This window comes from Podarcis melisellensis (genome assembly GCF_964234715.1).
Source record: "Podarcis melisellensis genome assembly, chromosome: 4".
In the NCBI taxonomy this organism is placed as follows: Eukaryota; Metazoa; Chordata; class Lepidosauria; order Squamata; family Lacertidae; genus Podarcis; species Podarcis melisellensis.
In genome coordinates this window covers 92,271,022-92,294,186 of record NC_138531.1, presented here as the reverse complement: position 1 = coordinate 92,294,186, position 23,165 = coordinate 92,271,022, and the positions used below count along the sequence as shown (strand labels likewise).

Sequence of the window (23,165 nt, the reverse complement as noted above, 5' to 3'; positions counted from 1 at the left end):
CTTCTGAGCATCCTTCAGTGTCATCATCCACTCCCAGAGACAAGCAATGTCCTGAGTGAGGTTAGAAGAGCATGGAGAACCAGGGATGGAGAACCTATATCTCCAAATATGCTGTTGGACTACACCTGTCATCAACCTCCCATCAGCCACTGGCCATGGGAATTGTGGTCCAAGGGAGCAGATGAGAACAGGATACTGTACTAGATGGGCATTTGGTCTAATGCAGTAGGCTTTTGTGTCTACAGCCCTGATCCTTCACTCCGTAACCTTTGTGTGTTTGTGACCACTCTTGGGCAACCACATTCCAGGCACCAAGCAAAACAGCAATGAAAAGGAAAGGAAAGAGACTATATCTGCATTTCCCAAGCAACAAAATATCGCTGGGAAAATGGCATTGCCCCCAACAGAAGCCTCTCGATATGTTGAGTGGACTCTGCATTATAAATGAGAAGCAAACTGGCCATTTCTTATTTCTAAAGAAAGATCCCGATTGTATGAACATTGCAGATTTCAACTGTAGCTGGATGCACAGTGATAAGTGGAGCTCTGTAGTTTAACAGAATTACTATAGCGAGATTGAGCAAAACCCATTTAACAAGGAGTTTAGAATGCATTATTTAGCAGATGGTGCCATAAAATATTTACTAACAAGACGGGAAAAACTCCCAACAAAAAAACATAGGCAGCACAGGGAAAAACTGAAAGAGGGATCTTTGAAGACATCTCTAGGATGATACAGTAAGAGTTTTTGCAAACAAAATCTATCATACAGGACCCAAGATGATGGTGTACATTAACAATGAGCCATTCCAGAGAGGCAGCTTTGCAAACTCACAAGAACCCACCATTATACATCTGCAAATGGCGGACGCTGCTGTTGGCATCCATTCATCTTAGGAGATAATGGAAGAGTGCACCTTTGGGGCGAGGTCAAATCGCTGGAGAATTACCATGCCTGGTGCGGCTGTAGAGGCTGATACAGGAGAGACCTGTTTTGTTGCAGCTGGGGCAAGTGAAGGCGTCCAGTTGTGCTGCTGATGCACCATGGCATCTCTGCACTTCTCCCAGAGATCATTCCTCCTCTGGTCGCTGCTATGCTTCCCTGCCTCCATTTGTTGAAAAGATGCACATCACAATAGGGTCTTTGAACAAGCATTTTTTGCAGTAGGCAGAAATTGCGAAGGGATGTGTGTGTTTTCAAAAGCTTGGAGAAACTTCCAGGGAGCTCCAACTGGCCATAACTGTTCCCTGGTCTGATTCCCCAAGTGTCTAGGAATGCCCACCCATTGTTCCCACTTTTATTTAGCACAGGAAATGCCAGTGCAGTGGTAGCAAACATAATTACTACATAAAGGATGGATGGGTTTTTGTCTGAGCTCAAAAGCCCCACTGTGCTGAATTTCTGGACCACTGGAATTTGGGAGCACTGAAGCTAGCATACCTAATCCCCAAACTGAGGGCAGGAGTCTCAAAGCGGCTAACATTCTCCTTTCCCTTCCTCCCCCACAACAAACACTCTGTGAGGTGAGTGGGGCGGAGAGACTTCAGAGAAGTGTGACTGGCCCAAGGTCACCTAGCAGCTGCATGTGGAGAAGCGGAGATGCGAACCCGGTTCACCAGATTACGAGACTCTTAACCACTACACCACAATACACTAGTGAGCTGCAGCCTGATAGGACGTTCCACTTGTGGCCTCGAATGCATTCCATAAAGAACCAACTTATGTGCCATTGCCTTAATTCAGGGTTAAGGAGGTCTCACCTCCCTTCAATAATTATGCCCAGCTTCCATCAAGACCACTGCCTCCTTGGAGGTATGGGCTTATACTGGAATGGGGAAGGACCACAGCTCAGTGGTAGAGGATCTGCTTTGCATACAGAAGATCCAAGGTTCAATCCCCAGCAACTCCGGATAGGGTTGGGTATGTTCCTCACCCAAAACGTTGGAAGGTTGCTGCCAATCACTGTAAACAATATTAGCTTATACTGAGCCAGTCCATTGGGCCATTCTGATCCATATGTTAGTTCATAAAGTGTGGATTAGGCAGTTGGCTTCAGAATATGGACATATCCAAATTCTCCAGTACTTCTGCTCTTACGCTGGACCCATTGCTACCTGTTCTCTTCTGAGTATCTTTCCATTCCTTATCCACTTCTAAGGATAACCAACTTTATCCGCTTAGATAATCAACAACTTTCTCTTATAATTTCCACAACAGCATGAAAGCGGAACACCTAAAAAAGAAGAATTGATTCGACATGATCTACCCCAAAGGATATGCAAATCCAAAAGAAGAGCTTCCTTTTATCTCTCCAGAAACTGCTGCCATAATCAATTCCATTGAGTGACCCTGAGTTCTAGCATGTGCGTAGGAGGTGGGGAGAAAATTCATTTCTCCGTACCAGTTACAATGTCAGGCTCATTCTACTTCTTCCAAGTGGCCAGAAGTTCCAGGGATAGAATGCTAATCCAGTTGCACCTTCCTTTGGAAGGAGGTCACTGAATCCTTATTAGAAAATTTTGCATACTTGCATTTATTTAGCAATATAAACGTCACATTCTAAAACACCAGAGTCCATCGCTCCTGTGCCAGATCTCTACCAGCACCTTAAGACGCTTATAGAGCCCACCTTCAGCTCTCTTCCATATCTGTCTGCCCCAAAATGCAGTTTCTCATCACTTGAAGGTACCGAGATCACACCTCTTTTAGCTAGTTGTGGTGGGGCATCCCCCTTTCAAGTTTTTCATTAGCCCTTTTCAAGCCTTCAGGACATGTGCTTCCACATGTGGGAAGGATGCAGGGATATATTCAAAGAATCATAGAGTTGGAAAAGACCACAAGGGTCACATACTTCAACCCCCTGCAATGCAGGAATCATTGAGCGCAACAGCTTTTCCCTTTCTCCTCCAATTGATGTTCCAATCATCTTCCAACTCACAGAGAATAAACTTGAAAAGCGGGGAGCAACTTTGACTCTTAGCGGCTCCCTGCATGTTACAGACCCATGGTTCTAATATATGTGGGACATGCCCTGATGTACAGGAACATCACCATTTTCAAAGGAACAAGAACAGGGGCAGCACTTGCAAGCTCACCCTGTGGTCCATTCTGAATGCTCCAACCATCCAGGAGATCAGTTATGGAGATGAACCTCCCTAACAAAAATGAAGGTTCTAGGCAATTCTGCCGGAACTATTAAGGCAGTCACTAGCAGTACCCACTGACTCTATTAATCCACTCTTGGCCAAACTTCCATTCTGACAATCATTTTATAAACCTCACAGTAACTAGAGGTGTGAGGACAGGGAGAGACCCCTGACTTTTAAATACTCCCCTTTATCATCAGCATACTCCAACATTCATCCAACCTCCCTTACCTGTGCTGAAAGATGGGAAGTTCCTGTTTCATTCTTTTTAAGGGAGGAGGAGAGAGTTCTCAGCAGGAAAAGGCAGCCAGGACCCTCAGGAACGCACGACTTCGGCATTCCGAAAGAAGTCCTTCAGATGAAGTAGTGCCACAGATGCGCGGGCAAAGGGAATTCAGGATGTGTTATGTAAATTTCCTAATTAGATGTGCTATCAGATTGCTATCTCACAAATAAAATGTTAATCAGAAGCTCTTCTTTTTGACGGATAAGGAGGGTTGGGGGGGAGAGACAGATGTTTCACTGTGGGATAATCTTACTGTACCCACCCTTGTTGCGTTTTTCTCTGCAGGGAAAAGACTTGAAACTAGAGCAAGGCTGCCTACTCCTCATCCGTTCGTGTTCTGCGTTCGTTTGGGGGGGGGGAGGGCTGTAGCTCATTGATAGAGCACCAGCTTTTTATGCAAGAGAGCTCAGGTTCAAACCCTGGCATCTCCATGTGTCTATTTATTATTTTGATTTGTATGTGCATTTTAAAACCCTGGAAAATGAGATGATGAAGAAGAAGAGTTTGGATTTGATATCCCGCCTTTCACTCCCTTTAAGGAGTCTCAAAGCGGCTAACATTCTCCTTTCCCCTCCTCCCCCACAACAAACACTCTGTGAGGTGAGTGGGGCTGAGAGACTTCAGAGAAGTGTGACTGGCCCAAGGTCACCCAGCCGCTGCATGTGGAGGAGCAGGGAAGTGAACCCGGTTCACCAGATTATGAGTCCACCACTCTTAAACACTACACCACACTGGCTCTACACCACAGCGGGGCATCTCCAGCTGTACAGGAACCAGATGGTTCCAGAGGGTGGACCAGAACAACGATGGGGGCAGATCTAATGTGGTCACTGCTGTGGTCCATTCTGAATACCTGAAGAGGGCACTGCCCATCCAGGAAGCCAGCTGTTGAGAGGAACCTCCCTAAGAAAAATGAGATAGAAGGGAAGATTCCAAAAAGGGATATTTCTATCCTAGACAAATATAAACACCAATGGCACTCAAGGGGTGGGATCAACTAAGTTTTACTGGGAGCAGACCCACTGAAAGTAATGAACATGGCAAAGATTCATTAATTTCAATAGGTCTACTCTAAGAAAACTTCAGTTGAATGTCACACACTATGTGTATCTGAAGAAGTGTGCATGCACACGAAAGCTCATACCAAGAACTAACTTAGTTGGTCTTTAAGGTGCTACTGGAAGGAATTTTTTTATTTTGTTTTGACTATGGCAGACCAACACGGCTACCTATCTGTAACACACTATGTCTTAAAAGCCATAAAATCTGCTCCATTACTGCAGGGATTGGGTACCCATGGTCAGGCATACGTTCTTGGACTCCAAGTCCCATCGCCCTTGACTACTGGCCATCTTGACTGGGGCTGATGGGAGCTGAATTCTAACACAACTGGAGGGACACAGGTTTCCCCACCACTGCTCCACTGTTTCTCCTGTCCACTTTAACCTGTAAAATCTTTGGGTTGCAAAGATTTATCTATGTTACCTGTGCACACAGAGTGTGAACTGAGGGCACACACAGAGCACAGCCATCCTGGCTAGTAGCCATCGATAGCCTTTTCCCTCTATGAATTTGTATAATGTTCTTTTAAAGCCATCCAAGTTGATGGCCATCACCACTTCCTGTGGGAGCGAACGCCATAGTTTAACTATGCACAATACCCAAGAATATTCAGCAAAAGCCCTTCCCTGCCTTTTGATACCCACAAATAGCATGGATGCCATTTTTGCTCAGCCCTGGAAATATAATGTTACCCTTCGCTATCCTTTCTCTGCAGTAACAGCTCACACTTTAACTTCATTCTGTATCACAGTAGTTCCACAGAGAGTCCACCTATGCTCAGCTTCTAGATTTGAAGAGCATTGGACTTTGACAAGGGAGACCTGAAGTCCAGAGCTCTACAAGCCACAAAGTCCCCTAGATGACATTTGGTTCAATGTTTTCTCTGTGCTTGATTGACTTTACAGGGGTTGTCAATCTAACACTGGATAAGTCCCCTTCAAGCTCCCTGGCAGAAGGGGATGGTCAAGAAAGAGAATTTTTTGCAGTGCTTCATCGCATGGGATAACAGCTCAATAATCTCATCATTTATATTCACGGGGTCCTGATCCCTGACGACAGCCCGTAACAGATGCTTTAGAGGAAAGAGGAAAGTAACCCCAGTGTGGGTAATTAAATAACAGCTTGCCCCACTTTTGAGTTGTGTTATGCCCTCAGGCACGAGAGGGGAGTTTACCTGAAGTCATCACTAAAGAAACCATATGGTGTGGCTATGGCCATATAGACCAATTAAATTCTTCCAAACTGTCCTAGGAGTTTCATTAGTGAAAGTATTATTTGTATACCGAAAGAGCTTTTCGTATATAAAAAAGTTCCTGCAAAACTGCTGTGATAGCCAAGGAATATAACTGAAATGAGTCAAAGATGCTGTCATGGAAGGTTTGGAGGGCGCAGCAGTCAGGAAGCAGAAGAAGAAGCTTTATAGAAAGGGAAGGGTTGTAGAAGGTCCCAAATTCAATCCTCAGCATCTCCGGGTATGGATGGGAGAGTTCAGGGCCTGAAATCCTGGAGAGCCACTGTCAGTCAGAGAAGACAATACTGAGCAAATAGACAAAGGGTAGCTTCCTATGTTCCCAAATAGCAAATCACAAGCTCCACCACGACACAACTAAGTCTAGTGTCACCTAGTGACTAAATGACATACAATATCATTATCCACGTGGATGTCTGTACATTTTGAAGGGTGCAAGACAAAACAGCAAATCTAAAAGGGAGATTGTGCTGCACATCTGGGTAGTATTAACGGCATTTTTTTTTTTTGGAAGCACAGCATACTGTTTCCCAAATATTAGCTTGCAAAATCCTGAGCATCACAGCCCACTGAGCACTCAATTAGATTCATTTTTGCCTGCCTAAGATTATGACAATGGGGGCGAAGGTGAAATGTTCAATATTTGGCAGAACACAAAATATATGCGTGGTATATGGGTCAGATTGATAGACCGCACATTTTACAGAAACCCTGGAAAAAAAACACCTTTCACCTGACTGACAAAGAGAAATAAAATCACCACCCCCTGTTCATTTACAGAAACTGTGTGCTCTCCCTGCATCTGTCTTCATTTGCAGTGTCTTGCCCACATCCTCAAGGCTCCTTCTAAAGGAATCAGAAGAGTGAGCTCACTGTAACTAATATGCAGGCATTCAAGGCTCTCTGTACAAGCAAACTGGTAGCTGAGCCAGGAAAGAAGCAAACACTGCAAGCAGGCAGGAAGACAAGAAGCTAATTTAAGTCCATTTCAGACCATGGGTCCATCTAGATCAGGACTGCATACACCAAGCTTGGCTCCACCAAGCTACAACTCCAGGCTTTAGTGTCTGGCTGACCCTTGGGAAATTCATACATTTACTTGACCACTTTTGTGTCCCAGTGAAATTGTTCTTGCTGATGCCCGAGACTATACCTGGGACTCTTGGCATGCAAAAGCCAGAGAAGAATTGGGGCGGTGTATAATTTAGCAGGGGATAGTGCTCAACCCATCCCCAGAATTAGGTTACTTCCATTTGATACAGTGGATTTGCCTGGATGTGTTAATGCTTAGGCAGCTCGTTGGAAATCTAAAGCATGCTATCAAGTCAGAGGAGCATGCTCCGAGGAGAATGCTTATATCCTCATGACAGATTCAGCCCACTTCAAAGCCAACTTCACTTTAACAACTTCCACAAGCTCTCCAACAGTTAAAGGTCAGCTGCCTTTTCCATTAAAGATGCATTTTTCATGGGCTTGTATCACACCAGTTTCAATTTAAGATGCTGCAGCTTGCAGCTTTGTCAGTCACAATGCAGTTCTCTTCTCCCAAGCAACAATACAATTCACATCCCAAGGCAATGGAAGGTCATTGCAAAAAAGCAGAGAAAAGGTTTCAGTCTGCTCTGCCTTGAATGCATATAGGTTTACTGTAAATGCCATGTTCTCTGTGTTCTCAACAATAGTTGCCCTGATCGAGCTGAGAGGTACAATTAATAGTTGTATTAATGCATCCGATGAAATGTGTATATTATGTTCTTGCAAAATCCTTTATGAAAAGTCAACATTTGCCCTCTGCTTTTGGATCATAGGACTCATAGATCACACCACTTGTGGGTGGAGAGTCCATCGCTAGGCCTACAAGCTTTGCTCTCTCGACTTCCTTGGACCCTGTGGAAGACTACCTTGTAACTTCTCCTGCATCGAAGACATGCAGGAACACACAACTACAGAATGACACGGGGGCCTTTTAAAGTTCACGGTTCTTCTAGGTGACAATGTATTCCATAGCTCAGCCAGAATGACTCACTACAAGCTGCCAGAGCCTTGCGGCAGAACGGGATCGTATTAGAGGGTAAGGTTAAGGAAATCTTTGGGTGACTGGGGGGAGAAGAGCTTCAGCTGGAGGAGTAAAACTCAGAGGCAGTAATTTGGAGGCAGAGTGTGATCCACAGCAACTGGCATTCTGAAACATACCACCTCTTATTCTGAACTTAGCATATAGCCATCATACCAGTAGTCATTGGCAGTCTTATATTACCATATAGGATATTTTCTTGGAGTTGTATCCAATAAGTAACCATCCCATGAACACAAGGATTTCTGCTTCTAAAATGGGACTTCCCTTCTCCCCCTAAACCTTCTCCTAAGGGTTCTCCCAACCCTCCAGAACAGTTTTGAGGGGGGTGCAGGTCATGCATGGGGAGAGGAGATGGAAGAAAGTCTTGTTGCGCAAGTGGAACTCCTTGAGAGGATGGGATGAATTACTTGAATACCAGCCTTGGAAAGCATGTTGGGTGGAAAGGTCTTGGAGGATTAAGAAAAATAACAATGATTCACAAATGCTTGTCCTATTTCAGTACTACCACCTTGCAAGAAGGCTGTTCTCCATAGCTGCTGACTGAGTATCTGACAGAATTTAGCCTGCATGGCTATAGCCAGGAGCAGATCAGGGATGGCATATGGTGGAGCAATAACTGGAAATGCCAGCCAATTTAAAAAGTCAGTTCAGAACATCACAGTGTGTGCTCACACAGGCTGTGGGGAAACAGTTTAGGCATGCAACTGACCATCTGCTGAACACCTGGTTGTCCACTTCAGACCCAGTTCCAAGTTACTTATCAAGGCCCTCACATTCTGATTCACTGGTCACCAATGTGGCACTCTTGAGGTCTTCTCCTGGCACCATGAAGCCTCTGAGCCACCCCCACCCCACGGCCACGAGGCTGTGATTGTGGCTGAAAAGTACATAGAGCTGAAGGAGGAAGTTGGAAGAGTGATGCAAGCTAATTCATATCAACATTCTGTAGGCATATAATTGCACAACTCAAATCTCTCTGACTCTCCTTTCTCTCTCTCATTTTTCTTTCTCTTTTCAAAACACTTTGAACTCCTGAGATTTATTGGGGAACAATCAATATCTCCTACAATGTTTGGTAAACAAAACAAAACAAAACATCTGGACAAAAAAAGAGAGTCCTAGCTTTGATTTTGTTCTCTAGATCTAATAATGTACATCAAGGCATAATCCCATATTTTATCATGCCATTCTTTAACAGACAGTATATGCAAAAGTTGCCTCCGTGCTGTAGACTGTACGTCTATGGAGAAGCTCATTCAGGTGCTAATTCAAGTGTGGTACAGGGATCCGAAAATCAACAGTGACTGTTCAAAACTAGTAGACTCCATGCCAAACCATGTTCAAATGCTACTTAAAAATAGCAGAGGTCATATCTGTTACTAATGTACATATATGTGAGTTTAATCAGCGCCTGAATGAGCTTCTCCATAGTCGTACAGTCTACAGCACATAGGCACCTTTGCATATAGCCCACAAATTCTCAATGGGATTTACGTCCGGGGAATTCCCTGGCCAATCAAGTACCTGTATTTGCTGCTCTGTCATGAATTTCTTCACCACTTTCAATGTGTGACAGGGGGCTAGATCCTGCTGCAATATCCCTGTACCGTCAGGATACCTCTTTTCCAACTCTGGAATAACTCTCTTTCGTAGAACCTCAATATATTGTGGCAAGCACATCATTCCTTCTATTGGCTGCAGGCTTCCGACACCATAATAACTGAAACACCACCAAAACATCTTATTTTGTGGGTGCTTGACAGACTGATTGATGTGGCATAGAAAACATGCTTTGTTTCAATTAATTTGCAGAAGGGTGTAGAAGCTTTCCAGCATATAAAATTCCACCTCTGCCAACCAATAAGGAGTCAAGTCCTTGTGGTCTTGCTTCAAAGAATCATTCTAAAGGAACAACTGGGTGCAGATATTTACCAGACTGCATCTCTAGCACAAGTTATTTGGGTACCAGAGGTAGAATATCCCACAAACACCTTGACATCATGGTCATAAAAAGAAATAACAACGATTTGCTGCATTTTCATGACACCCAAAATCTGTTGTTGTTGACGGCAGCTGCCTCACTCTGCCTAATGGTAGAAATGGCCCTGGAGATACCTAAACATGAAAGGGATGTAGTAGCCTGGCTATCCAGAGATGAATAGAGACACAGATCCTTCCAAGTAGAGATGGGGAAACAATAGCATTAATCAACTCTGAATAGGCAAAAATCTGTACAGGAAAGAAAAAAAAACAGCTGATTCAGTTCCTCCTCTGTCTGAATAGCACAGCAGCTGGTTGATATTATCAGCAGTCAAGAACTCAATGGCACTCTGAAACTTCAAATATGTGGTTGAGACGACTTATGGGCCTCTTAAGTGGCAACTTACAACCTGGAAGTCCTGTATGGAGATATGATTTAGAACAGGCATGGCCAAACTTGGCCCTCCAGCTGTTTTGGGACTACAATTCCCATTATCCCTGACCACTGGTCCTGTTAGCTAGGGATGATGGGAGATGTAGTCCCAAAACAGCTGGAGGGCCAAGTTTGGCCATGCCTGCTTTAGAACATAGAAGCTAACTTCTAGGGGCTGTGGGGGCTTCAGCCCCCACAAACAAAATAATTGAGGGGGCTGGGACCCCCCAAAGTTGATGGGCATTTCCATTCAAATGTTGTGTGTGCACTGCATCGTGGGATCAATTATGTGGGGCGGGGCTTACCTGGGCCCCCACAATATTTCATTCAAGTTGGCACCTCTGCTTGAGAAATTGAACCTGCATGCAAAGCAGGTGTTTTCCACTGAGCTATGGTCCTCCCCTATCAACACATAGAGCAATTACTTTCTTTCACAAGGACAGACCTTTCAGGGAGGGGAACCGCATAAATGGAATCAGCCTCCAATATGTCCTAGAGGAGACAGTTAAAACACAGTGAATGTTAAATCCCATGGCCAATTTGGGACAGCAGCAATTAAAATAATAGGCTTTAATTCTAGGTGGAAGCATCTTCATCTACTATGGCCCACCGAGGTCTTTTGTTTTACACCAAAAATGTTCTCCACCTAAATTCTAACAATCGTTTTGAACAAAAAATCCAGAAACTCCTCTATGAAATTCCTGAAAATCAGGTCCAGCTTTTTCTCCCTTATGGTGGCACCTAACTGAAGCTTCCGTGGAGATGTCAGGGTTTTGAAACAAACTTGCATAAGCAAACACACAGTTAACCCCCCCCACCCCAATAATTGCCATAAAATGATTTGGAATGGAAAGGCAATTGCTCTAGAACTGAGTAGGTGTTGAGAACTATTTGTCATTGTAGATGTCGCTATTTATCATCGTCAGCACTCAGGTGTCAAAAGTGTCCTGGCATTGGTAACCTCAAGAGTGGATTATTGAAACATGCTCTACGTAGGACTTCCCTTGGACTTAGTCTAGAAGCTGCAGCTGGTGCAAAAAGCAGCCAAAATTAATGCATATTACTAAGGAGAAAGAGGTGTGGGAGGGGGACTCACCAGGTCTCTGGGACTGTAGTATAATGCATGATGTGAGTTTTGTGGCGGTGGTTGCTAAGACAGATTTATCCAGCAGCTAAGTGCTTTCATGGACTCTCTAAGTAGGGCTCTAATGGCCATTTCTCAGCTGTCTTTGCTGTCTTACTGAATTACCTATTATCCAAGTATACAGCAAGCAGAAACATGATACTCCCAAACAGAATATCAACACAGGAGCCTAAGAAGACTCTACTAGATGCGCCCAAGGTCTCTGGGTGCAAAGGAGGCCATAGAGTGTGCTTGTTAATGGTTGCACTGAGCATTAGGGTTAAGATGATGAGGCTGTGTTTGGGGGGGGGGGAGAGAGATTGGCTTCAGAGCCAGGAAGATCCATCCACATGTGAAAGGGAACTTACGAGAAAAGATCGATGGACCTGTCAATTTTGATTTCTCTTTTTTCCAACCTTAAATTCAATTCAACCAATCTCCGTATGGGTTGGTGATTTTTCTGCATGAAAATCTGTAGGCATTTTCATATGCATTTCTCAGAGAACATCATGAAAAAGGCATTCAGATTGCCTGAAAAGAGGCATATGCCGAGCGAAACTGTACATTAGGACAAAATTTATCTGAATGTTTTTAACGTTCTCGTGAATGCACACACACTACCCTTTTTTCCTATTTGCTAATGTATGTGTGTTGGTATCCATTCTTTTGTCAGAATGAGAGACTGACGCTTCAATTTGTGCAAATTTTGTAAAAAGGTAAAGGGACCCCTGACCATTAGGTCCAGTCATGACCGACTCTGGGGTTGCGGCACTCATCTCGCTTTACTAGCTGAGGGAGCCAGCATACAGCTTCTGGGTCATGTGGCCAGCATGACTAAGCTGCTTCTGGGGAACCCGAGCAGTGCACGGAAACACCATTTACCTTCCCGCCAGAGCGGTACCTATTTATCTACTTGCACTTTGATGTGCTTTCGAACTGCTAGGTTGGCAGGAGCAGGGACCGAGCAACGGGAGCTCACCCTGTCATGGGGATTCGAACCGCCGACCTTCTGATCAGCAAGTCCTAGGCTCAGTGGTTTAACCCACAGTGCCACCCGCATCCCAAACCACCCACATTAAAATGAGAATGGAATAAATCTCTCCTTCATCTCTACCAATCTCCATCTCACCAAAATGGAGTTTGCATTAGCAACATGCAAGCAAGGGCATTTTTAGGGCCCACTATCAAAACATGAGCCCTGGAAACCTGCCTATGAGGATATGCCGCCAAAATCCTGCCACCTGTTCTACATAGGTGAACCTGGAAGAGGGTGATAGGCCATAGCTCAGTAGGTAGAGTATCTGTCCAATCCCTGGCATCTCCAGGTAGGGCTGGGGAGTGTTCCTGTCTGAAACCCTGGGAATCTGCAGCCAATCGCTGTAGACAACTTGGAGTGGGGTGTATGTGTGTGTGTCAGTAATCTGTCTTGGTATAAGACGGCTTCCTATGTTGCTAAATTGGGAAAGGGAGATGAGTGGCCTGAAGGCAAGTAACTTGTCGCCCCTCCCCATTTATTCCCCGTTTGCTCATCCTTTGGAGTCGCTTGAAGGAAATGTACTTTTACATGTTCATCCTTGCCTCCTGAAATACACTTCGCCTCTTTGTTTTTCCAAGACTTATTCAAGGCACAGACGAAGCCGAGATTGCACCCTGTAGTAGTCATATACTATATCATATAATACTAAATATAATCCCCCTGCTTCCCGCAAGCTAGTTCTGCGGCTGATTCCAAATATAGGGTATTTAAACTGAAATGGCACTGTTTTATCCATTTGCTGGAGCCTCTGCACATTTCTACATGGTCCAGCAGTTTCCGGCGCCTCTTTGTGACATTCAGGCTGGAAGAACTGCAATGGCAAGGTTGCAAACTAGCATTAATTGTCCTTCCGATCCAGGAGAGACAGAAGGGCTCAAGCGCTTGAAAGTGCAGGTGTGAAGTGACAGCTGGCATGGCTCCCCCAACCCAACAGACATAAAAGGAGGACACAGAGCAACACCGAGAAGAGCGAGCAGCTGCTGAAGGCAGAAGCCCACATAACACCGCATTTGCTTTTCATCTCTGGAAAGGTCTTGAACAAGAACATGCTCATAGGAATGCAAGGACAAGAACATCTTGTCCTGCATCCTGTTGTCTCAGTGGCTAACCAGGTGCCTATGGAGAGCCCAGGAGGAGGACCTGAGGGCAACAGGCGCTTGCCCAACTTGTGCTCCCCATCTTACTGCCTCCAATGATGGAGGTAAGGGAACAGATGGAGGTCGGTGGGAGGGAGGCAAAAGGAAGCTTGGGAGCAAAGTTATGAAAGAAAGGAGAAGGTGGCAGTGTATGATGCTGAGGATGATTATTAGAATTTCAAGGTCTACCACTATGAGCCAGGTATAAAATAGTAGCATAGGGCATGCAATCAGTGACAGTGCCCCATGACTAGTTCCTGAGATAGTCTGCATGTAAAAGTATCAACAGCATCCCTATTGGACCATAAACTCAATTTGTTCCCTGCTCTTTACTATAAGGTTCCAGTGCAGGTGACAACAATCTAAAATACAGTGGTACCTTGGTAGTTGAACAGCTTGGCTCCCGAACGCCGCAAACTCGGAAGTGAGTGTTCCGGTTTGTGGACGTTTTTTCGGAAGCCAAACATCCAATGCGGCTTCCGATTGAGTGCAGGAAGCTCCTGCAGCCAATTGGAAGCCGTGCCTTGGTTTTCAAACCATTTTGGGAGTTGAATAGACTTCCGGAATGGATTAAATTTGAGAACCAAGGTACCACTGTACATTAGAACAGTTTAAAGCAATTTACAGTCACAAGAATAGGATGGGTCCCACCCCCCATACACACACCAGGTGACAAAGGGCAGGGTACAAATGTGTGTCTTCAGCATTCATTGAAAGCTGCATAATGAAGATTTCAGACACACTTTCTGTGGGGAGTTCAACAAATTAGGGGCTGCCACAGAGAAGGCCCTCTCCCAGGTCTCAGCCACCATCCTGAGCTTCAGAGGGCAGCGGAACCATCAAGAGGGCCCCCTCTTCCAATCTTAATATCTATGAGGGTCTGTAGGAAAGGAAGCAATATTTCAGGTATTTGGGGCCTCAGGTGTTTAGGGCTTTAAGCACTAAAGTAGCCACACTTGAATTGGGCCCAGAAACTAACCAAACCTTCCACCTGTTGGTTTAAATGGCAGATCTGATATTGTAATGCAAATCTCAGAATATGAGAGCCCTGCTGGATCGGCTAATGTCCCATCTAATTAAGCATCCTGTTCTCTCAGTGGCCAACCAGATGTCTATGGGAAGCCCCAAAGTAAGTCCTGAGTACAGCAGCTAAGCAGCTCCACTGAGCATCTCCAGTCAGCCAGACATGCAGATATCGAGGGATCCTAAAGTGGAAGGGCATGATTAGACCATTCCAGGTAAGCTTGAACCCAGGCCTTCCTATTCCAGACTGGCCTACCTCACAAGGTTCTTGTGAAGATTACTGACAAACTGAATGTGCTGCACTTACGGAATGTGGTGTATAAAAATAGGTTGTATTAAATAGTTTGCTTTACAATATAAACAATCCCACACTCCAATACAGTAGCAATTTAATCTTCTTTTTTTGACCTGCCATCTTATCCCATTACTTCGATCTGGATTATGTAATTTGGGGTGAATGTGTTGACTCTAAGATAATCTTTTTTTAAACAGAAACAAAAACCCTTGTAAAACCCCATTACCAGCCTCAGAAAACCCGACTCAGGGAGATTGCACTGAAAGAACACCTTTTTAATTATTGCTACAGACTTTTATAACAGCATTGCTTAGTTTTATCCTCAGTACAAAGATGCTTTGGGGTCTAATATGCTCCATTTAATGGAAAAGTAATAAAGGCATCTAACATCCTTTTCTACTTCCAATTCCAAATACTAGGGAATATACTGATAGATTATAAAGCTAACAGTAGTGGGCATTTTTGACTGTGTGCTAGTTGGGAAACAGGACTATTAGAAACCTTTAAATACCCAGATAGAAATCATGACAGCTTAACACCTTCTTAGACTAATCAAAACGAGTAATATGCTATTGAAGAGCAAAGGATCCTGGGAAGTGTAGATGGTTAAGGGTTCTGGGAACTGTTAAGAGACCTCTCAGCACACTTACCAATCAATAGCCCCCAGATTCTTGGGGTGTGTGTGTGTCAATAAAGCGTGTTCTCTTAAAGAGAGAGCACGTGTTGCGGATGGGGCCGGGCAAAACCCCATGTTAGTGACCAGGCCATTGAAGGCAATGGCTTGGAGCAGATTGGATGAAGCTGTTACTGGGGTAAATTGGATGTTGCCAATTTGGGGGTGGGACTAATGCCCTTATATATGCAATGGTCCACAGCTTTCTCTTTCTCTTTCGCTGTGGACATCGGATCTCCCGCCCGCCCTCCCTTGATTGGGCTTCTGCTTGACCTTGCTCTGCCTGTCATGGGGTCGTTCGCATTGGTGCGGGGGCCCAGTAGGAATTTACCAATTGGCTGATTAGTGCGTGCCTCTTGGGTTTTGCCTACTGCTTAGCAAATCGTCACAACTTGTAAGGTTGGCGGTTAGGCATTGGTTAAAATTGGTTGGTGGAGGGGTATGGATTGGCTGTGCCTGCCCCTCCAATGCTGCTGCTGACGGGTATTCCGTTAAAGGAATTCTGAAGCTTACCATCCCCTTCGTCCAAACCCTGACGGCAGGGTGCGGGCCGCGTAAGCTTCAAGGAGCATGCGCGGAGTAGCTGAGGGCCTGTGACGCAGCTCCAGCTGACTCTGTCCCATGTTCCTCCGAGACTGACTAGGGAGTCAGTGCTGTCCCCCATGGCGGGGGGTGACAGATAGTCATAACCAATGCCTAAGCAACCACTCTCAATTTGTATGGAAATAAAGTTGTGGCCAAAATTATGCCAAAAACCTTAAACTAAAATTACGTGTGATGTCTGAGTTATTGGGGAAGGGGTTTTGAGGGACCTCAGCACGCAACTGTTAACGTAGTATAAGAGTTCATAAGCATATGGTGTGGCTGTAGCCTTTGCCACCAGAGTACTTCTTTGAAAGCAGTCTTCCCCTGCCAGCAATCTCTAGATTGTAAACTTATTGAGGGCAGAGGCCAGCCCTTTTTCTTTCCTGTCACTCTGCAAACTGATGGTGCTGAATACATCCTTACATGTGTAGCGCAGCCCACTGCACCTTTTAAAAAGTTTTCAATTTCAGATCAGTATTTAACACTAGCAGCAGTGCTAACAACAACAACATTGCAATATTCAGTTATATTCAAATTGCATTTCCTTTACGCTTTCTCTTTCAGGAAACTGAGACCTATCCCGTCTTCCAAAATGTAACACTATAGGCAGAGAAAATGAGACTGACAAGCTGAATTTTTCAAACATTAGGCTTCATTTCCCCATACCATGAGAGTGTTATGTTGTAACTAAGATGTGTGTTTTGTTCCTTGTGGAAATAAATATATATATTTCACACTGCCCAGTCTAAAGCCAACACGGCTGTACTGAGATGTGGTGTTATACTGCTTTTCTATTCATTTTTTTTCTTATTATTATTTTAAAAAAACATTCTACAAAGAAAACATCTATGTGCTTAGAAGGACTCTTACACTGTGCACCACCATAATACTTTATTCAGCTTTTGGTTCCTTATTCTTCTCCTCATGACATTATATGAATTCAAGTAATTAAAAAGGCACCACAAAGATTTGGCAGGATATTGAAGCAGAAGTTTCTGAATAAGATTACAGTGACTGACAGAGAAATTGTGTGTGTGTGTGTGTGTGTGTGTGTGTGTAGTAGGGGACACACACAAGCATTTATGTATGTGTGAAGCAGATAGAGAGAAGTATAGATATTTTCCCAGTATTAATAGTCATGGAAGAATCAATGTGATTTTAGTTTTGCATTTCTCAGTTTATCTTTAGCGTAACTGAAGTAATCAAAGTATAAAGTAATCCAAACTTCACATCAAAATTACATCTTAGAGAAATAAACATATATAGGGTGATATCCAAGTAAGTTGTACTCAGAGTAGACTCATCGGAATCAATGAATTTGAGTACACTTATTTTACAGGGTCTGCTCCATGTATGACTATCGTTGGATACCACCCATATAAATCACACACACAAAAGTGAACGGGGAGAAGGAGGCTGTACGATCTTTTTACATAATCTAAGATTTTGCAATGCAATTCATCCCCATTCCTCAGTAAATGCATCGTTTAAAAAGTATACTGTACTAAAAGGACACCACACTCCATTTTTCCCATGCAAATGTCAAATGATGCAAAGCCACCAAATGTGAGGCAAGGGAATACTTCCTACCCCCCCCCCCAAGAAATTAGTACATTAAAAGAGAAGGAAAAAGCACACAGGAACATTGCAAGGTCTCCCATCTGGCCATACTTTTAGAACAATGCCTGTGAAAAATGAACAGCGCACCTCACTTCCTTAAAAAAGCAACATCACTAAGCAGTCCTCCAGCCTTCGCTTGAAAACTTTATAATCCAAAAGGCAATGTGTGTAACTTTTCCTTTCCTTTTCCTGCCTGGACTTCGAGAGTCCCTTGAGTTGGAGAGACTTAAGGGAAAAAAGCATCTCACCTGTACTGGGTGGTACCAGCTGTGGGGGCAGCTGCAATCCGTCCACCATTCCCCTCCTGCCCCTTTTGCCTTAGCTAAGGTTTTCGGGGGGCTTTTCTGCACATTGTCCCACGACGTGCTACACTTAGTCCTGGGCTGCGTCAGAGTTGGACCATGGGGTCCGGAAGCTGAGAGTGGCAATGCCTGCGGACGACAGCAACCCCCCTGGGAGTTCTGCCGCCATCCACAGGGACAGTGGGCCTCCCTAGGCAGTGTTGGCACACCTCTGGCAAGATCAGCCCCTTCAGACCCCCTGCAGCAGCTGTGCTGCCTAGGAAGATAGGCGTTCATGTTGCACCGGTGTCAAAGTTCTTCCCAACACACGCACACCCTCCCTCTCTCTTCTTCTCTCAGCAGATGCAAAAGTCCTGTTCTGCAGAGCCTCCAAGTACCTTTGACAGCTGCTATAAGCGGAGCATCGTGGGAGCCCGGAGAGTAGAGCTGCACAGCATCATCTGCTGGCTAGTAGCTCTTTGTCAATAGATGACTCAACTCGCAGAGCAACTTGACAGCATCCCTGCTTCAGGCAGAAGCAATCAATGCTCTACACAGCTGGGTTTACAAGGCTAAACTACAAGACCCTCCACTCCCTTGTGGAATGATGAAAAGAAAGTCATAGGAGGATCCTAAGCAGGGGAGGGGAGCTACACAATTCAGTTTCTCCTCCTCCTTTTCCCAAGCAGAAAAGCTTTCCCTCCTTCTTTTTCTAAAGCAGATATGCATGCAGTTGTCATCAGAATAACCCTTCCATAAGGAAACAGAACAGCTAGCCTATGAAAAACCAGAGGTAATAAACAGAAGGGTCATCAAGAAACACACACACACACCATGTATCTCATCCTTACAATTGGAAGAAAGCAGATTTGAGCATGGTTGGAAAGGAATATGTGTGCTCTGGGATTTCCGAGATAAGAAGCTCAGGTGGTAATGGTGGTAAAGGGAAGCAATGTCATGTTTTGTTTACTGTATTTCGATACTGCGCGTCTGGTTTACAGTGTAGAGTAATGGCCAACCTTCTAAGAAACACGATGCAAAAGAAAAGGGAGGGCAGAACAAAAGCCAGGCTTTCAACTCTTACAAGCTGCCCTGTAACAGCCACATGGAATGATCACTTTGGCAGGCAATTTGGGAAGAGGAGGAGCCAAATGCCAATTGCTCCCAGCCAAGATAGGCCTGTGTTGTCTCACTGCTACCTTTGACGCAGCCAGGTGGGCTGGGTGTCCATGCAGCTGCTTCCAGCAGAGCTAGCAAGAAGAACTGTCTTAACTCATCTCCTGCTGCAATGTGAAATGAAAGCTTCCTGATGGCTCTGCTTGTGGCCTTTCCAGAGGTAATTGGTTGGCCACTGTGAGCACAGTGGGGCAGATGAAGGTGTCTGGTTTTGCTGCTGCAGATACACCATGGAGGAGGAGTTTGGATTTGATATCCCGCTTTATCACTCCCCCAAGGAGTCTCAAAGCGGCTAACATTTGCCTTTCCCTTCCTCCCCCACAACAAGCACTCTGTGAGGTGAGTGGGGTTGAGAGACTTCAGAGAAGTGTGACTGGCCCAAGGTCACCCAGCAGCTGCATGTGGAGGAGCGGGGAAGTGAACCCGGTTCACCAGATTACGAGTCTATCACTCGTAACCACTACACCTCACTGGCTGCACCATTCCTCCTCTGGTCACAGTTGCGGATACACAACCTTGACTACCTGTTTTCATGCACTGCGGTTGTCTGCCAGGGATCCTCACATGATGTTGCCAACCTTCATGTCATGTTTGCAGATGTCTTTGTAACACAAAGCTGGTCTGCCAACAGACCTGGTGCCTGAAGCCAGCTCCTCATAGAGCACGTCTTATGATTGCCCTCCATATTACAGATGTGAGGAATGAGGCTGAGAAAGAATTGTGTGCTTAAGGCTACTAAGTGAGTCCACAGAACAGATGCAATTCGAACTGGGTGGCTTCCTGATTTTTGCTCTGTCTCTTATTCGAAAGCATGGCATGCCGTAGTGGCTATCCGAAGAGAACTTGTGGTTTTCTAGGAAAAGAGTTGTAGAACTATAATGTGATGAAGCCGGGGATGACTCAGCTTCCCATTAAAATTTGCATTCTTCAGCAGCAGCTAATTGATTTTCGCATCCAGAATGGAGATGTATTTTTAAAACCATTTAAAGGCTGTTTGTTTGTAATACACTATTGCCAGGTTTAATGCAGATGCATAAAATGTTTGACTTAATGGTCTCTGGAAGAATTCTGCTTGGTTCAGTGATTAATAGCTCTCACATGTGTGGCAGATAACAACCCCAGCAGAAAGTTATAATTAGCATAGGACAGAGAATGAGAATTCGTAGCCCTGCAGGTGTAGCTTGACTACAACTCCCATCATCCCCGACCATTGACCATGCTGGCTGGGGTTGATGCAGAGCTGGAGTCTACCAACATTTGGAGGGCCACAGATTCTTCATACCTGCCATAGGAGAAGGGAAAACGTCACCTGAGAACCACCCAGTCCTCATATTTAAACACAGATTTCTTCCTAGTCAGGGACCGGAAGGTATTAAACCTCAATAACTAGCTGAACTGTTGGCACGAGTCCTTAGTTCCTACATCTTACTGTGAGCTTAAGTACAGTGGTGCCCCGCAAGACGAATGCCTCGCAAGACAAAAAACCCGCAAGACGAAAGGGTTTTTCGGTTTTTGCGACGCTTCGCTAGACGATTTTCCCTATGGGCTTGCTTCGCAAGACGAAAGCCCATAGGGAAATCTCCGGGGACCTCTTTTAAATGCTGGTGGTGGGGAGCAAAGCCTTCCCCCCCCCCTCCGGACTTCAGAAGAGGTCCAGGAAGGCCGGCGGGGGCGAAAGGCTTTGCTCCCCACCGCCAGCATTTTAAAAGCGGTCCGGGATAGCAGGGAAGCGCTTCCCGCTATCCCGGATGGCTTTTGAAGGCAGGCGGGGGGGAGCAAAGACTTTTGCCCCCCGCCAGCCTTCAGAAGAGGTCCAGGACCTCTTCTGAAGGCTGGCAGGGGGCAAAAGTCTTTGCTCCCCCCTGCCTGCCTTCCCGGGAGAGCGGAAAATGCAGCGCTGCCTTCCCGCTCTCCCGGAAAGGCAGGCAGGGGGGACAAAGACTTTTGTCCCCCGCCCGCCTTCGGAAGAGGTCCAGGACCTCTTCTGAAGGCGGGCGGGGGACAAAAGTCTTTGCTCCCCCCCGCCTGCCTTCAAAAGCTGTCCGGGCGCTTTTAAATCGCCCCGGACAGTCCCGGGGCGATTTAAAAGCCCCCGATTAGGCAGGCAGGGGGGACAAAGACTTTTGCCCCCCCCCGCCCGCCTTCGGAAGAGGTCCTGGACCTCTTCTGAAGGCTGGCGGGGGTCAAAAGTCTTTGCTCCCCCCCGCCTGCCTTCAAAAGCCGTCCGGGGGCTTTTAAATCGCCCCGGACAGTCCCAGGGCGATTTAAAAGCCCCCGGTTAGGCAGGCAGGGGGGACAAAGGCTTTTGCCCCCCGCCCGCCTTCGGAAGAGGTCCTGGACCTCTTCCGAAGGCGGGCGGGGGACAAAAATCTTTGTCCCCCCTGCCTGCCTTTCCGGGAGAGCGGGAAGGCAGCACTGCGCTTTCCGCTCTCCCGGGAAGGCAGGCAGGGGGGAGCAAAGACTTTTGCCCCCCGCCAGCCTTCAGAAGAGGTCGGCGGACAGACTGTCCCCGGACCTGGTCTGAAGGCGGTTTCCATAGGAATGCATTAATTGATTTTTAATGCATTGGAAACCGTGCTTCGCAAGACGAAAAACTCGCAAGACGAAAAGACTTGCGGACCGAATTAATTTCGTCTTGCGAGGCACCACTGTATATGTTTCTGAAATAAAAGCACAATTCCCCCATGTTTACACCTGCTGACATTTGACTCTAACCCTTCCTCTGTTATTTCCTGTGTCAGATTCTTAGAACCTGTCATCTTCTACATTCATAGCATGTATCAGTACCACCACATAATAATGAACTGATCCATCAATCATGGTTTTGGAACCCCAGAAGTGACTTTAGTCCACATTGCCCAATTTTTTTGCTTTAAAAAATGCATCAACCCCCCCCCAAAAAAAAACACCTCAACAACTATAAAGCATAGGATTTTTAAATTCACACCAGTGACTTTGACATTTGCAACAATCCAGTATAGCAATCAAAACCTGAGATGTACTGTAGTAGTAGTAGTAGTAGTAGTAGTAGTAGTAGTAGTAGTAGTTATAGTGGAACAACCCCAATGAAAAAGATGGCAGTGGTTACCCAGACCTCCTTGCTGGTTGAAAGTGGCCGCCATAGCTGCTCAAGCTTCAGGGCCCCCAAAATGCAGGTCCACCAGGGGCTTTCCACAGTCTGAGCCAGGGATCTTTCACATTGCCTGCTACTTGGTCTTTTGTAGCAAGTCACAATTTTAACTGGTGGCCTAAAGATTTCTTCAAACAAGGAAGGAGACAACAGCTGGGGAGCTTCGAATTCTATGAAAAGGTCTTCAGAAGGCACCTTTGATAGGGAAACTTCTAGTTCATGAACCACATACCATCTATGACCTGCATTGCATAGATGACCCCTGGGTTCCCTTCCAATTCTACAATTCTGTGAATCTTATTTATGGTGCTAGAGGCTTTTTCAACCATCACTGATACATTTCTGCCCTGTTCTGTGTCCAGCAAGTCAACCCTACTGAAGAACTAATTTCTCATTTCACACAGTCCGTCTCTGTGATGAAAGAAGAATCTCTAGCGCCACGAACAATGCAACGTATGAGTTAAAACCATGTTTTCCACCTTGCTAGACGCTCTCATTACATAGCTTAATATCACGACGAGCATAAAAACTGTCATGTGCAATAACGGAAACACTTCATTATAGCTGTAACAATGCATTACTACATCTATTATGCAGTAATGAATTACTGCCACCAGCCACCACTGCAATACAGACCGCCCTTGGCGCAGGCACCGTGCCTTGTGCTACGTGTCTTATTTGCAATGTAACCAAAAGCATTTGCTAAAAACCATGAACCCATTTGCATGCCTGATTGGTAGCAGTACAATGTAGGGAAGATGGGTTGCGTAAGACTCTTTTTGCCCATTGTACTGATTATCTGACAATATTTGTTCTAAATTTTGGCCAAAGGCTGCTATCTGGCAATAGTTTT

The 23,165-nt window shown here is 45.4% G+C and overlaps 1 protein-coding gene across 1 annotated transcript in view; it reads right to left on the bottom strand.

Moving 5' to 3' along the window:
• Positions 1 to 23,165, bottom strand: part of DLG2 (discs large MAGUK scaffold protein 2) — an 852,330-nt gene that overhangs the window by 284,082 nt on the left and 545,083 nt on the right. Inside the window, exon 8 of the mRNA XM_081909134.1 lies at positions 17,974 to 18,156. Coding sequence (XP_081765260.1) covers positions 17,974 to 18,156 — 183 coding nt within the window. The remainder of the gene's footprint in view (positions 1 to 17,973; positions 18,157 to 23,165) is intronic.